Consider the following 13,852-nt stretch of genomic DNA (forward strand, 5'->3'; position numbering starts at 1 on the left):
TCGGGGGACTAGGGTCAGTCTGTTACATCTGGAGTATTCTCTTGTCTTATCCGGTGTCCTGTGTGAATTTAAATATGCTCTCTCTAATTCTCTCTTTCTTTCTTTCAGAGGACCTGAGCCCTAGGACCATGCCTCGGGACTACCTGGCATGATGACTCCTTGCTGTCTCCAGTCCACCTGGCCATGCTGCTGCTCCAGTTTCAACTGTTCTGCCTGCGGCTACGGAACCCTGACCTGTTCACCGGACGTGCTTGTTGCACCCTCGACAACTACTATGATTATTATTATTTGACCATGCTGGTCATTTATGAACATTTTAACATCTTGACCATGTTCTGTTATAATATCCACCTGGCACAGCCAGAAGAAGACTGGCCACCCCTCATAGCCTGGTTCCTCTCTAGGTTTCTTCCTAGGTTTTTGGCCTTTCTAGGGAGTTTTTCCTAGGGAGTTTTTCCTAGCCACCGTGCTTCTTTCACATGCATTGCTTGCTGTTTGGGGTTTTAGGCTGGGTTTCTGTACAGCACTTTGAGATTTCAGCTGATATACGAAGGGCTATATAAATAAATTTGATTTGATTTGATTTACTCTGTTTTACACTGTGGGCTCTCCAAATTGATTTCCCAGTCGCGTTCCAAAAATTCAGCCACACAAAAGTATGTAGAGAGCTATGCAAACGAACCTCTGTCACATCCGTTGCGTAGATTGTGTAGATCTATGGTGCTTTCAAGACAACTGGGAACTTGGAAAAACACTTGATCAAATCTTGACGTCAGTGATCTCCAGGTCGGCTCTTGTGTGAAGAGGACTTCAAGCAGATTAGAAGATATGGCGCTGCCATTCAAGTTAACAGACTTCGTTCAGCAGATAAAGGTACAGGTATTTAGAGTTTTTGGCATTCAGATTTTTAAAATCCTGAACTGGTTAAGTTTATTGTCATAACATTCAGCTAATTGGTGCATGCAACTCAACCTCAACATGCTCATTTTATAATTTGTCTGTATCTCTGTCCATCACCTCTTTCTTGGTGTGACAGGATGAGGTTGGGGCTCCAGGGCTGGTGGTCTGTGTGTCTGTGGCTGGTGTGAAGGTTGGTGCAATGCAGCTCTGCTCTTCTCTGTGTCACGGAGGCTCTCCGCACTGCTAAAGCTAACTCTCTCTCCTCTGCTCTCATCCTTCTAGACCTATCTGCTGCCTTTGATACTGTGAACCATCAGATCCTCCTCTCCACCCTCTCCGAGTTGGACATCTCCGGCGCGGCCCACGCTTGGATTGCGTCCTACCTGACAGGTCGCTCCTACCAGGTGGCGTGGCGAGAATCTGTCTCCGCACCACGCGCTCTCACCACTGGTGTCCCCCAGGGCTCTGTTCTAGGCCCTCTCCTATTCTCGCTATACACCAAGTCACTTGGCTCTGTCATATCCTCACATGGTCTCTCCTATCATTGCTATGCAGACGACACACAATTAATCTTCTCCTTTCCCCCTTCTGATAACCAGGCGGCGAATCGCATCTCTGCATGTCTGGCAGACATATCAGTGTGGATGACGGATCACCACCTCAAGCTGAACCTCGGCAAGACGGAGCTGCTCTTCCTCCCGGGGAAGGACTGCCCGTTCCATGATCTCGCCATCACGGTTGACAACTCCCTTGTGTCCTCCTCCCAGAGTGCTAAGAACCTTGGCGTGATCCTGGACAACACCCTGTCGTTCTCCACTAACATCAAGGCAGTGACCCGATCCTGTAGGTTCATGCTCTACAACATTCGCAGAGTACGACCCTGCCTCACACAGGAAGCGGCGCAGGTCCTAATCCAGGCACTTGTCATCTCCCGTCTGGATTACTGCAACTCGCTGTTGGCTGGGCTCCCTGCCTGTGCCATTAAACCCCTACAACTCATCCAGAACGCCGCAGCCCGTCTGGTGTTCAACCTTCCCAAGTTCTCTCACGTCACCCCGCTCCTCCGCTCTCTCCACTGGCTTCCAGTTGAAGCTCGCATCCGCTACAAGACCATGGTGCTTGCCTACGGAGCTGTGAGGGGAACGGCACCTCCGTACCTTCAGGCTCTGATCAGGCCCTACACCCAAACAAGGGCACTGCGTTCATCCACCTCTGGCCTGCTCGCCTCCCTACCTCTGAGGAAGCACAGTTCCCGCTCAGCCCAGTCAAAACTGTTCGCTGCTCTGGCACCCCAATGGTGGAACAAGCTCCCTCACGACGCCAGGACAGCGGAGTCAATCACCACCTTCCGGAGACACCTGAAACCCCACCTCTTTAAGGAATACCTGGGATAGGATAAAGTAATCCTTCTAACCCCCCCCCCCCTAAAAGATTTAGATGCACTATTGTAAAGTGGTTGTTCCACTGGATATCATAAGGTGAATGCACCAATTTGTAAGTCGCTCTGGATAAGAGCGTCTGCTAAATGACTTAAATGTAAATGTAATGTAAATGTAGGTTCACTGTAGTAGACGTGAATACTTCTCATATGTTCACAAATTAATACAATTCATAATTCTGCTGTTTCAGACATGCTCCTAACTAACTGATGTCCATGTTGAAGGACTTGGCTATGCTGACTTGGAAAATTGTGTGCCTTGTGGCCCAGAAATGGTGCTGAGGATCGCCAGCATCAGTAAACCCCAAACTACAGCAGCAGCTGGAGGCGAAGCTGTACCTAGATGCCCCTGTCCAGAAATAAGTCCCTGAGTTCCCCCGAAAACAGGTTAAGGGAGATGTAAGTTGAGTTCTTTAAGTTACATTAAAGATACATTCTATCAAATGGGCATGATCATCTCACCTTGAACTCTCTTTCCCCACTGTCAATATTTGAATTATCAAAGTGCTGTGTCTTTCTTGAGGGTCTTTATTTTTCTTTGATATCTAGGTGACTATAACCCCACGGCTGATTCTCTCGCCTAAGTGGCATACGGCACTAGAAGGATGCTAATAAGTGAGGGAGGCCATGGAGAAGGCCAAACAACTTTTGAAACTGCCTGGTAAAGAGGAAAATGACTAATCTTATTACAAAGAGAAACCGAGGACAGCAGCACCATGTGCAAGGAAACCAAGCAGGGCCAAATTAAAAAATAATTTGAGTAAGAGGAATACTACCTGAAAGACAGCTTTGACAGTGTCATTCAAGCCTTGGCTCTTTTCCAGGACGATCCTCTCATTTTCAAACCTGGTAGGTACCATGTAAGAGTTGTGGCTGTCAATCAAATCAACAAATTGAATCCTATGTGCATTTAAACGAATTGACATGAAAGTAAACTTTAGCAGACGACACCATTCTACACCACACCACTAAACGCAGACGACACCATTCTGTATACTCTGGCCCTTCTTTGGACACTGTTAACTAACCTCCAGATGAGCTTCAATGCCATACATCTCTCCTTCCATGACCTCCAACTGCTCTTAAATGCAAGTAAAACTAAATGCATGCACTTCAACCGATCGCTGCCTGCACCTGCTCGCCCGTCCAGCATCACTACTCTGGACGGTTCTGACTTAGAATATGTGGACAACTACAAGTACCTAGGTGTCTGGTTAGACTGTAAACTCTCCTTCTAGACTCACATTAAGCATCTCCAATATGGCCTCCCGGGTGGCGCAGTGGTCTAAGACACTGCATTGCAGTGCTAGCTGTGCCACCAGAGATTCTGGGTTTGAGCCCAGCCTCTGTCGCAGCCGGCCGCGACCGGGAGACCCATGGGGCGGCGCACAATTGGCCCAGCGTCGGTAGGGAGGGTTTGGCCAGCAGAGATATCCTTGTCTCATCGCACAGTGCACGCGCAGTGCACACTGACCAGGTCGCCAGGTGTATGGTGTTTCCTCTGACACATTGGTGCGGCTGGCTTCCGGATTGGATTGCATTGTGTCAAGAAGCAGTGCAGGTTGGTTGGGTTGTGTTTCGAGGGACGCATGGCTCTCAACCTTCGCCTTTCCCGAGTCCATACAGGAGTTGCAGCGATGAGACAAGACTGTAAAAGACCCTGAAATTGGGGAGAAAAAAGGGCTAAAATAAAAAGCATCTCCAATACAAAATTAAATCTAGAATCGGCTTCCTATTTCGCAACAAAGCATCCTTCACTCATGCTGCCAAACATACCCTCGTAAAACTCACTATCCTACCGATCCTTGACTTCGGCGACGTCTTTTACAAAATAGCCTCCAACACTCTACTCAGCAAATTGGATGCATCCAATCACAGTGCCATCCGTTTTGTCACCAAAGCCCCATATACTACCCACCACTGCGACCTGTATACTCTCGTTGGCTGGCCCTTGCTTCATATTCGTCGCCAAACCCACTGGCTCCAGGTCATCTATAAGTCTTTGCTAGGTAAAGCCCCGCCTTATCCCTGCTCACTGGTCACCATAGCAGCACCCACCCGTAGCACGCGCTCCAGCAGGGATATTTCACTGGTCACCTCCAAAGCCAATTCCTCCTTTGGCCGCCTTTCCTTCCAGTTCTCTGCTGCCAATGACTGGAACGAATTGCAAAAATCTCCAAAGCTGGAGACTCTCCCCCTCTAACTTCAAGCACCAGCTGTCAGAGTTGCTCACAGATCACTGCACCTGTACATAGCCCATCTGTAAATAACCCATCCAACTACCTCATCCCCATACTGTTATTATTATTGTTTTCTCCTTTGAACCCCAGTGTCTCTACTTGCACATTCGTCTTCTGCACATCTGTCAATCCAGTGTTTAATTGCTAAATTGTAAATATGTCGCCACTGTGGCCTATTTATTGCCTTACCGCCCTTATCTTACCTCATTTGCACACACTGTATATAGACTTTTCTATTGTGTTATTTACTGTATGTTTGTTTATTCCATGTGTAAATCTGTTTGTCGCTTTGCTTTATCTTGGCCAGGTTGCAGTTGTAAATGAGAACTTGTTCTCAACTGGCCTACCTGGTTAAAGAAAGGTGAAGTAACAGCTTCACCCTCCTAAGTGCCGTAGTAGAGAGAGCTGCAGGCCAGCATTTGTTGGATCACATAATGAAGATGTTCCGGGAACTGGGCATGCTCAACACTGTGCCAGATGAGAATGACCCCACAATCTAGACTCAGCAAAAAAAGAAACGTCCCTTTTTCAGGACCCTGTCATTCAAAGATAATTTGTAAAAATCCAACTAACTTCACAAATCTTCATTGTAAAGGGTTTAAACACTGTTTCCCATGCTTGTTCAATTAACCATGAATAATTAATGAACATCCACCTGTGGAACAGTTGTTAAGACACTAACAGCTTACAGACGGTAGTCAATCAAGGTCACAGTTATGAAAACTTAGTACACTAAAGAGGCCTTTCTACTGACACTGAAAAACACCAAGAAAGCTGCCCAGTGTCCCTGCTCGTCTGCGTGAACATGCCTTAGGCATGCTGCAAGGAGGCATGAGGACTGCAGATGTGGCCAGGGCAATAAATTGCAATGTCCGTACTGTGAGACGCCTAAGACAGTGCTACAGGGAGACAGGACGGACAGCTGTTCGTCCTCGCATTGGCAGACCACGTGTAACGACACCTGCACAGGATCGGGTACAGCCGAACATCACACCTGCGGGACAGGTACAGGATGGCAACAACAACAACTGCCCGAGTTACACCAGGAACGCACAATCCCTCCATCAGTGATCAGACTCTCCGCAATAGGCTGAGAGAGGCTGGACTGAGGGCTGGTAGGCCTGTTGTAAGGCAGGTTCTCACCAGACATCACCAGCAACAACATCCCTTATGGGTACAAACCCACCGTCGCTGGACCAGACAGGACTGGCAAAAAGTGCTCTTCACGAGTCACGGTTTTGTCTCAACAGTGTTGGTCGGATTCACGTTTATGGTCGAAGGAATGAGCGTTAAACCGAGGCCTGTACTCTGGAGCGGGATCGATGTGGAGGGTCCGTCATGGTCTGGGGCGGTGTGTCACAGCATCATCGGACTGAGCTTGTTGTCATTGCAGGCAATCTCAATGCTGTGTGTTACAGGGAAGACATCCTCCTCCCTCATGTGGTACCCTTCCTGCAGGCTCATCCTGACATGACCCTCCAGCATGACAATGCCACCACGCACAGAACAAGCTGTATGGCTGATTTCCTGCAAGACAGGCATGTCAGTGTTCTGCCATGGCCAGCGAAGAGCCCAGATCTCAATCCCATTGAGCACGTCTGGGACCTGTTGGATCGGAGGGTGAGGTCTAGGGCCATACCCCCCAGAAATGTCTGGGAACTTGCAGGTGCCTTGGTGGAAGAGGGGTATCATCTCACAGCAAGAACTGGCAAATCTGGTGCAGTCCATGAGGAGGAGATGCACTGCAGCACTTAATGCAGCTGGTGGCCACACCAGATACTGACTTACTTTTGATTTTGACCCCCCCCCCCGCGCTTTGTTCAGGGACACATTATTCAATTTCTCTTAGTCACATGTCTGTGGAACTTGTTCAGTTTATGTCTCAGTTGTTGAATCTTGTTATGATCATAAAAATATAAACACATGTTAAGTTTGCTGAAAATAAATGCAGTTGACAGTGAGAGGACTTTTCTTTTTTTGCTGAGTTTTTAACTGCTCAAGGTAATCCATCTCCACAGCATTTTGCATTCAGTAGTAACTTGGTGTAAGATCAGCTTGGCTTTTGCACTTTCTGTTTCAGGTTTCATCATTGCAATAAGAAAGGACTCATAGTAAACTGCCCTTATGTGGATATCTCCTATAAGTGGGCAGGAGGTGGCTTTCTCTCCACTGTGGGAGATCTGCTCCTGTTTGGGAATGCTCTGCTCTACAACTACAAAGTGGCCTACCTGACGGGTGGCGCAGACCTCCTGCCTGGCTTCCTCAAACCAGAGACAGCCCAGGCTCTGTGGGCATGGTGGACAAGACAGGTCTCCTGGGATAAGGATGGGCTGTATGCGCAGGGCTGGCTGGTGGTGGAGAAGTATACTGCGATGTTTCCGATGGATGAATGATTTATTATCAGAATTCATTTGTATATTTCAAACTGCTTTTATACATCTGCCTTTTATTTCGTATTTATTATAAAATACAATCCTCAACTTTGGTGTGGATTGAATTATAAGTCATTCATTTGGTTGTAGTAATTTGGTTGTAAATTTTTATTGAAAATCACCTTGGTGCAATTGAGACTACTTACCACTAGGTGGCAGCAGTGTACTGCTTTTCTATTAATAGGAACCAGTGATTTCTGAAGTCACACGGTGAAGGGTATTTTCTAATTAGGTTGGACTTTTGCCCAATCCCCTCCCTCTCTTATCGGTTTCTGGGTCACAGAGAAGTGGTCGAAGAGTCTTTCAATTCGTTAGTAGGTAAACGGAAGATAGTCCACCCCTCCTGGATAGCTTCCTTTCGGCAAGGAAGCACAAGTGTAGCCTACCTCAGAAGTTTTGATATCTGCCACACCTCCAGCTGTGTGAAAGCATGCACATGTTTAAAAATGATATGCTACTTATCCTTTTATCTATAACTGTCTTGCACAACAAACTTAATTTGTATTCATCACTTTACATACTTATTTTGGGATCCACCCCTGGCATTTGCTTGATGACACCTGAGTGGAGAAGCTCATTTTTGTCCATGTTCACGCTCCTGCCGCCACTCCTCGATTAAGTTTGAACTTCTTTAAAAGGAGGTGAGAGAGGATGAATGAGAGAGGAAGCAGGAGTTAAGCTAATTTAATTGAGAAAAGGCCAATATCTCAGTTGCATACTCCTCTCGCCTCATCTCCTCAAACCCATTGGAGAAGAAGGTCAGATGGGCAGGACTTATGAATTTACTCATCCAATGGGTTTTGAGAAGGAGATGAGAGAGGACGCGAGGAAAATGCAATTGAGATCTTCCCACAGTCTTTTCAATAGTGATAAGTACCTCAATTGTTTAATCTACTTTCTCTACTTCAGCAAATCAATTGTAGGTCATGCTGGGTGGAAAGAGCAGTTTGCATTAGGTCTGTTCAAGTTGTTGGGGTCCTATCATGGATCGAAATGGAATTGAACCCAACCCCGGTTTCCCTCATTACTACCTGTCACTTTAAAACTATATAAAACACCTCAGGGGCACAGTGGTAAATGGGGGTGGTCTTCTTGGGCCATGAATACATGAACATGACTCCTAGTAGTTCATATGAGATGAGGGACCCTTAGCACCATCTGTTGGTTGAGGTCTAACGTACATCTGAAATGGAACTGGTGACATTTATGGAGATTATATTATCTGAATTATCTATGATCCAGACTCATTGATGAACCTCCCATGAATGCCAGTACCCCAATGTAAACCATTATACTTATAGCGGAAATTACAATCCTTACTTATAACTCAATTACATTACTTCAATAGTCTTGATTGACATTGATTACTGAAGAAAACACAATGCCTTGTTTCCTCATACATGATTTATTATTGTGATTTGTGATATCGCAAATGATGTACATTTTCTGGTGTGTCTTTGTTGTATACATTCATTAAATAATACAAGCAAGTTGCTTACTGTAACTAATGCTCACTTCACGTTTGACTTGAAATGAAAGTTTTACAAATATATGCATTATTCTACATTAAAACAAACTGTTCTAATTATCACCCCACTGTGCTCTAATCTACGGTATACCAGGCTCAGAGAAAGCTCACATTCACAATTGAACTTCGACACACTATCAAAGCAAACATTGTATTCCTTTGAATGAAGGCATCAGGTATCACTCTTCCATTTTTAAGCATGCATTCTGTGTCAGAGGAAAATAGCCACTGGCATGAAATGCATTGTAACAGGTTAGAATCAGTCCTACACCCAGTCACACAGACTGGAGAAAAGGTGGGTGGCTGTGTGTCTACAGCAGCTTCAGCTTTTGATGGCCACTCAAACAGGCTTGAGGTTTGATGCTTGAGGCAAAATGTTTGTGGGTGGAGGTTTCCTCTGTCCTCCTGGTCCTTCGTAGCCGCATCTCTAGTGGCATCCAGACCCCAAACCATATTACGCCACCGTCCATGAAATCTTTTATTTGAAATCTTTTGTTATCCAAATAATATGCAACATGCCTCATTCTCTTGGCTCTACTCTCCAATACTGTTGTTCACTGTTTTTCTGCTGGTTCTTTGGTTTGGCCTTCCATACCCTAACAATAAAACAAATACAAGGAATGTCTCAGACCTACAGTAGAAGAAACTCTATCACACCTGAAAGCACTATTCCTGCATACTTGTCTATTCATGAATCAAGCTAAATGAATGTGTTTCTTACTTGCAGGTGTAGTAGATGACTACTGTGAACACGACTAGAATAAGAAGGACCATGATGACCACAGCAGCGATCAGTCCTGTCTCACCTGCATCGTGTGCAGTGATCAACAACTGGTACAGCTCACACCGACTGCCTTTGTAGTTCTCACTGCAGCTGAGGGAGAAGGAACAGCGTTATTCTCTAGCAAGCCGTCACCAGCTGAGAAACAAGAGCCATGGTAGGTCTACCTGGACTGAGCTAAAGTAAAACAAAAGCTAAAACACCATGCAGAAGTTCCCAGAACTTCCTTAGCTCATTGCCAAGCATCACTTTACACCTGCTTATGGCTGACAAACTATTAGCGACATTAGAGAATAGTGATAGAGAATGAGAGTAACTTACACACAAGTAAGAGTGTCTATAAAAGGAATTTTTAAGCATGTTCCTCCATTCATACAGTAGGAAGTCTCTAACTCATTACATGGGTCATCATGGTCTACAAAAAAGACAGAATAGATCCATTTCAGAAACAGACACATACAGCATATACAAATACATCATGTGGAAATTCTCAACATTCCTTCTCAAATGATTTTGCCAAACTATTTTACCTGCCATCATTTGATTTTTTTCTATCCTGAAGAATGTGACAGAGTTGTTTTAGATCCCCACCTAAGAACGATGTACAATGTACAAAAGTAACAGCTCATTATGAATCTACATAGACAACAAGATAGGAAATAACCAGAAAACAGGCAAGATTCATGTTTTGTAATCTTTCCACACTAAAACAAGGCATAACAGAAGTAAGCTGGTTGTGTGTCCTTAATCATATGAAGGTCTTATCACCTTTGCATGAAAATAATGAAGAGGTTTGTTATTATCTTACCAATAGTATTGTTATGATCCTCTTCTTACCACCTCATGAAATCCCAGTTTGTGTTAGGGTTAGTGCAGGTTTCTAAGGTGAGTCACAGAGGCAGACTGCTGAAAATAACTCTGACAACTGCTTTTTCTTGGACCTTTAAAGTCACTAATGTGGGCGTGTTCCTTTGAGCCAAGAAATGTTGTGATAGCTGTTTGTCCACATTGTAAATGGAATGTTAAATGTTAGGATAATCTCTATTGATTCTGACTCATTTTGGTAGAATGCCTGATATAGTGAAATGGGGTCGTTTTCAATGAGTGCCTCAGAATACAATATTCCCACCATAGAGTAGGTAAACAAAGGCTTTTATGAGCCACTAGTGGAAATAATAGATCATTTTACAACATTGACCTTTCAATAAGAGAATGTGCATTAGTTGTTTACTTTCATACAGACAATAGGTGTCTGCAGACACTGTAATGTAATGATACAGGAAGGCATTAGTTTGTCAAAGCCAAGTAATTATGATTGCATCACAAAATCCATCCACAGGTGGGAAAGGGGATACCTAGTCAGTTGCACAACTGAATGCCTTCAACCAAAATGTGTCTTTCGAATTTAACCCAAACCCTCTGAATCAGAGAGATGTGGGGGCTGCCTTAGTCGACATCATCGGCACCAAGGGAGCATTTGTTGTTGGGGGTTAACTGCTTGCTCAAGTGCAGAACGGCAGATTTTTCCACCTTGCAGACTTGGGGATTCGAACCAGCGACGTTTCAGCTACCTGTTGTCTGTGTGATTGCAACATCGCTTTACATAGACAACCTATGGGTTTCGTGAGAGACAATGGAATGACTGTTAGGCTGAGAGGGAATTGGAGCAAACAGTGCAAGTATGACTGGAATCGTGGCAACTTTGCTTTGCTCTGGGCGTCTTAATGACATTCCTCCTGCCTCAACACTTCCAGCATGCTTGTAAACATTGTTCTGTGGACTTTTTCAAAACCGTTAGCATGTTAACTGATCAGTTTTTATTATACCTAGCAAACGTTCCCAGAACATTAGCTAAGATTCCCATTAAGTTCTAGTTAGCGTTTCTATCTAATATTAGGATGATAACCTTCAGAGATTTTTTTTTTTATATGTATTTCTTTTTAACCCTTTTTCTCCCCAATTTCGTGAAATCCAATTGCGATCCAATTATGATCTTGTCTCATCACTGCAACACCCCCAACAGGCTTGGGAGAGGCGAAGGTCGAGTCATGCATCCTCCAAAACATGACCGGCCAAACTGCGCTTCTTAACACCCGCCCGCTTAACCTGGAAGCCAGCTGCACCAATGTGTCAGAGGAAACACCATTCAACTGACAATCATAGTCAGCCTGCAGGTGCCCGGCCTGCCACAAGAAGTTGCTAAAGTGCGATGAGCCAAGTACAGCCCCCCCAGCCAAACCCTCCCCTAACCCGGACTATGCTGGGACAATTGTGCGCCGCCCTATGGGACTCCCGGTCATGCCCAGTTGTGACACAGCCTGGGATCGAACCCGGGTCTGTAGTGACGCCTCAAGCACTGCAGAGCTGTGCCTTAGACCGGTGCCACTCGAGAGGCCTCAGAGAATGTTTTTGATAAAAATATATTTGGAATGTTCTCCTAATATTCACTAAAATGTTGTGCACAACATCTGTAACAACCACCACATAACATTCCCCAAAAGTTTGTATGTTTGTATAAAACACTTGCCTGATGTTGCAAGAACGTTCCTATAACACATTTAATCCTTAAGAGTCTAAGCCGGGGGCTCATACCAAGATTGTCATACCAAGAATCATTCAGCTATTTGATTTAGAATTTTAGGACCCCTTTATGTATTAAAAAAATCAGTGGAGGCTGCTGAGGGTAGGACGGCTCATATTAATGGCTGGAATGGAGTAAATGGAAGGGTATAAAACACATCAAACATATGGTTTCCATGTGGTTGTTACCACTCCATTGACTCCATTCCAGCCATTAATATGAGCCATCCTCCCCTCGGCAGCCTCCACCGAAAAATACAGTTGAAGTCGGAAGTTTACATACGTAGGTTGGAGTCATTAAAACTCGTTTTTCAACCACTCCACAAATTTCTTGTTAACATACTATAGTTCTGGCAAGTCGGTTAGGACATCTACTTTGTGCATGACTGTCACGGTTGTCGAAAGGAGAAGCGGACCAAATTGCAGCGTGTGTGTCGTTCCACATTTTATTAACACTGTGAAACTATGCAAACCATAAACAATAAACTGAACTAACAAAAACAACAAACTGTGACGCAGAGGTGAAACATACACTACTCAAAATTAATCTCCCACAAACCCAGGTGGGACATACATCAACTTAAATATGACCTCCAATTAGAGACACCGATGACCAGCTGCCTCTAATTGGAGATTATCCCAAACAAAGCCCAACGTAGAAATACAAAACTAGAACAACCCAACATAGAAATAACTAAACTAGAAAAAAAACCTGTCACGCCCTGACCTACTCTACCATAGAAAATAACAGCTTACTATGGTCAGGACGTGACAATGACACAAGTCATTTTTCCAACAATTGTTAACAGACAGATTATTTCACATATAATTCACTGTATTACAATTCCAGTGGGTCAGAAGTTTACATACACTGAGTTGACTGTGCCTTTAAACAGTTTGGAAAATTCCAGAAATTGATGTCATGGCTTTAGAAACTTCTGATAGGCTAATTGACATAATTTGAGTCAATTGGAGGTGTACCTGCGGATGTATTTCAAGGCCTACCTTCAAACTCAGTGCCTCTTTGCTTGACATCATGGGAAAATCAAAAGAAATAAAAAAAAATGTTAGACCTCCACAAGTCTGGTTCATCCTTAGGAGCAATTTCCAAATGCCTGAAGGTACCACGTTCATCTGTAAAAACAATAGTACGCAAGTATAAATACCATGGGACCACGCAGCCGTCATACTGCTCGGGAAGGAGACGCGTTCTGTCTCCTAGAGATGAATGTACTTTGACGCGAAAAGTGCAAAACAATCCCAGAACAACAGCAAAGGACCTTGTGAAGATGCTGGAGGAAACAGGTACAAAAGTATCTATATCCACAGTAAAACGAGTCCTATATCGACATAACCTGAAAGGCCGCTCAGCAAGGAAGAAGCCACTGCTCCAAAACCGGCATAAAAAAGCCAGACTACAGTTTGCAACTGCACATGAGGACAAAGATCGTACTTTTTGAAGAAATGTCCTCTGGTCTGATGAAACAAAAATAGAACTGCTACCGGAGGGACTGGTGCACATCACAAAATAGATGGCATTATAAGGAAGGAAAATTATGTGGCTATATTGAAGCAACATCTCAAGACATCAGTCAGGAAGTTAAAGCTTGGTTGCAAATGGACAATGACCCCAAGCATACTTCCAAAGTTGTGGGAAAATGGCTTAAAGACAACAAAGTCAAGGTATTGGAGTGGCCATCACAAAGCCCTGACCTCAATCCTATAGAAAATGTGTGGGCAGAACTGAAAAAGTGTGTGCGTACAAGGAGGCCTACAAAGCTGACTCAGTTACAACAGCTTTATCAGGAGGAATGGGCCAAAATTCCCCCAACTTATTGTGGGAAGCTTGTGGAAGGCTACCTGAAACGTTTGACCCAAGTTAAACAATTTTAAGGCAATGCTACCAAATACTATTTGAGTGTATATGAACTTCTGACCCACTGGGAATGTGAT

The 13,852-nt window shown here is 44.5% G+C and overlaps 1 protein-coding gene and 1 pseudogene across 1 annotated transcript; one reads left to right on the top strand and one right to left on the bottom strand.

Annotated features, from left to right (window-relative positions):
* Positions 1-828: 828 nt before the first annotated feature.
* LOC115151346 (serine beta-lactamase-like protein LACTB, mitochondrial) lies at positions 829-6,971 on the top strand (annotated as a pseudogene).
* Positions 6,972-8,396: 1,425 nt separating this feature from the next.
* Positions 8,397-10,374, bottom strand: LOC115151311 (pro-neuregulin-4, membrane-bound isoform). The gene is made up of 5 exons (XM_029695249.1): positions 10,128-10,374; positions 9,850-9,910; positions 9,641-9,734; positions 9,260-9,412; positions 8,397-9,134 (listed from the first exon to the last, which is right to left on the bottom strand). Exons 2-5 carry the CDS (start codon positions 9,857-9,859, stop codon positions 9,059-9,061), a joined length of 333 nt encoding a protein of 110 aa, XP_029551109.1. The 5' UTR covers positions 9,860-9,910; positions 10,128-10,374; the 3' UTR covers positions 8,397-9,058.
* Positions 10,375-13,852: the final 3,478 nt, after the last annotated feature.

Source organism: Salmo trutta, chromosome 17 (genome assembly GCF_901001165.1).
Source record: "Salmo trutta chromosome 17, fSalTru1.1, whole genome shotgun sequence".
Classification (NCBI taxonomy): Eukaryota; Metazoa; Chordata; class Actinopteri; order Salmoniformes; family Salmonidae; genus Salmo; species Salmo trutta.

What these genes read in the sequence shown, in the direction of transcription:
- LOC115151311 (XM_029695249.1), bottom strand. An exon ending in ATAGACACTCTTACTTGTGT is followed by an intron (nt 9,413 to 9,640) that starts GTAAGTTACTCT and finishes CTTCTCCCTCAG; the next exon opens with CTGCAGTGAGAACTACAAAG. An exon ending in GTCATCTACTACACCTGCAA is followed by an intron (nt 9,135 to 9,259) that starts GTAAGAAACACA and finishes TTTTATTGTTAG; the next exon opens with GGTATGGAAGGCCAAACCAA.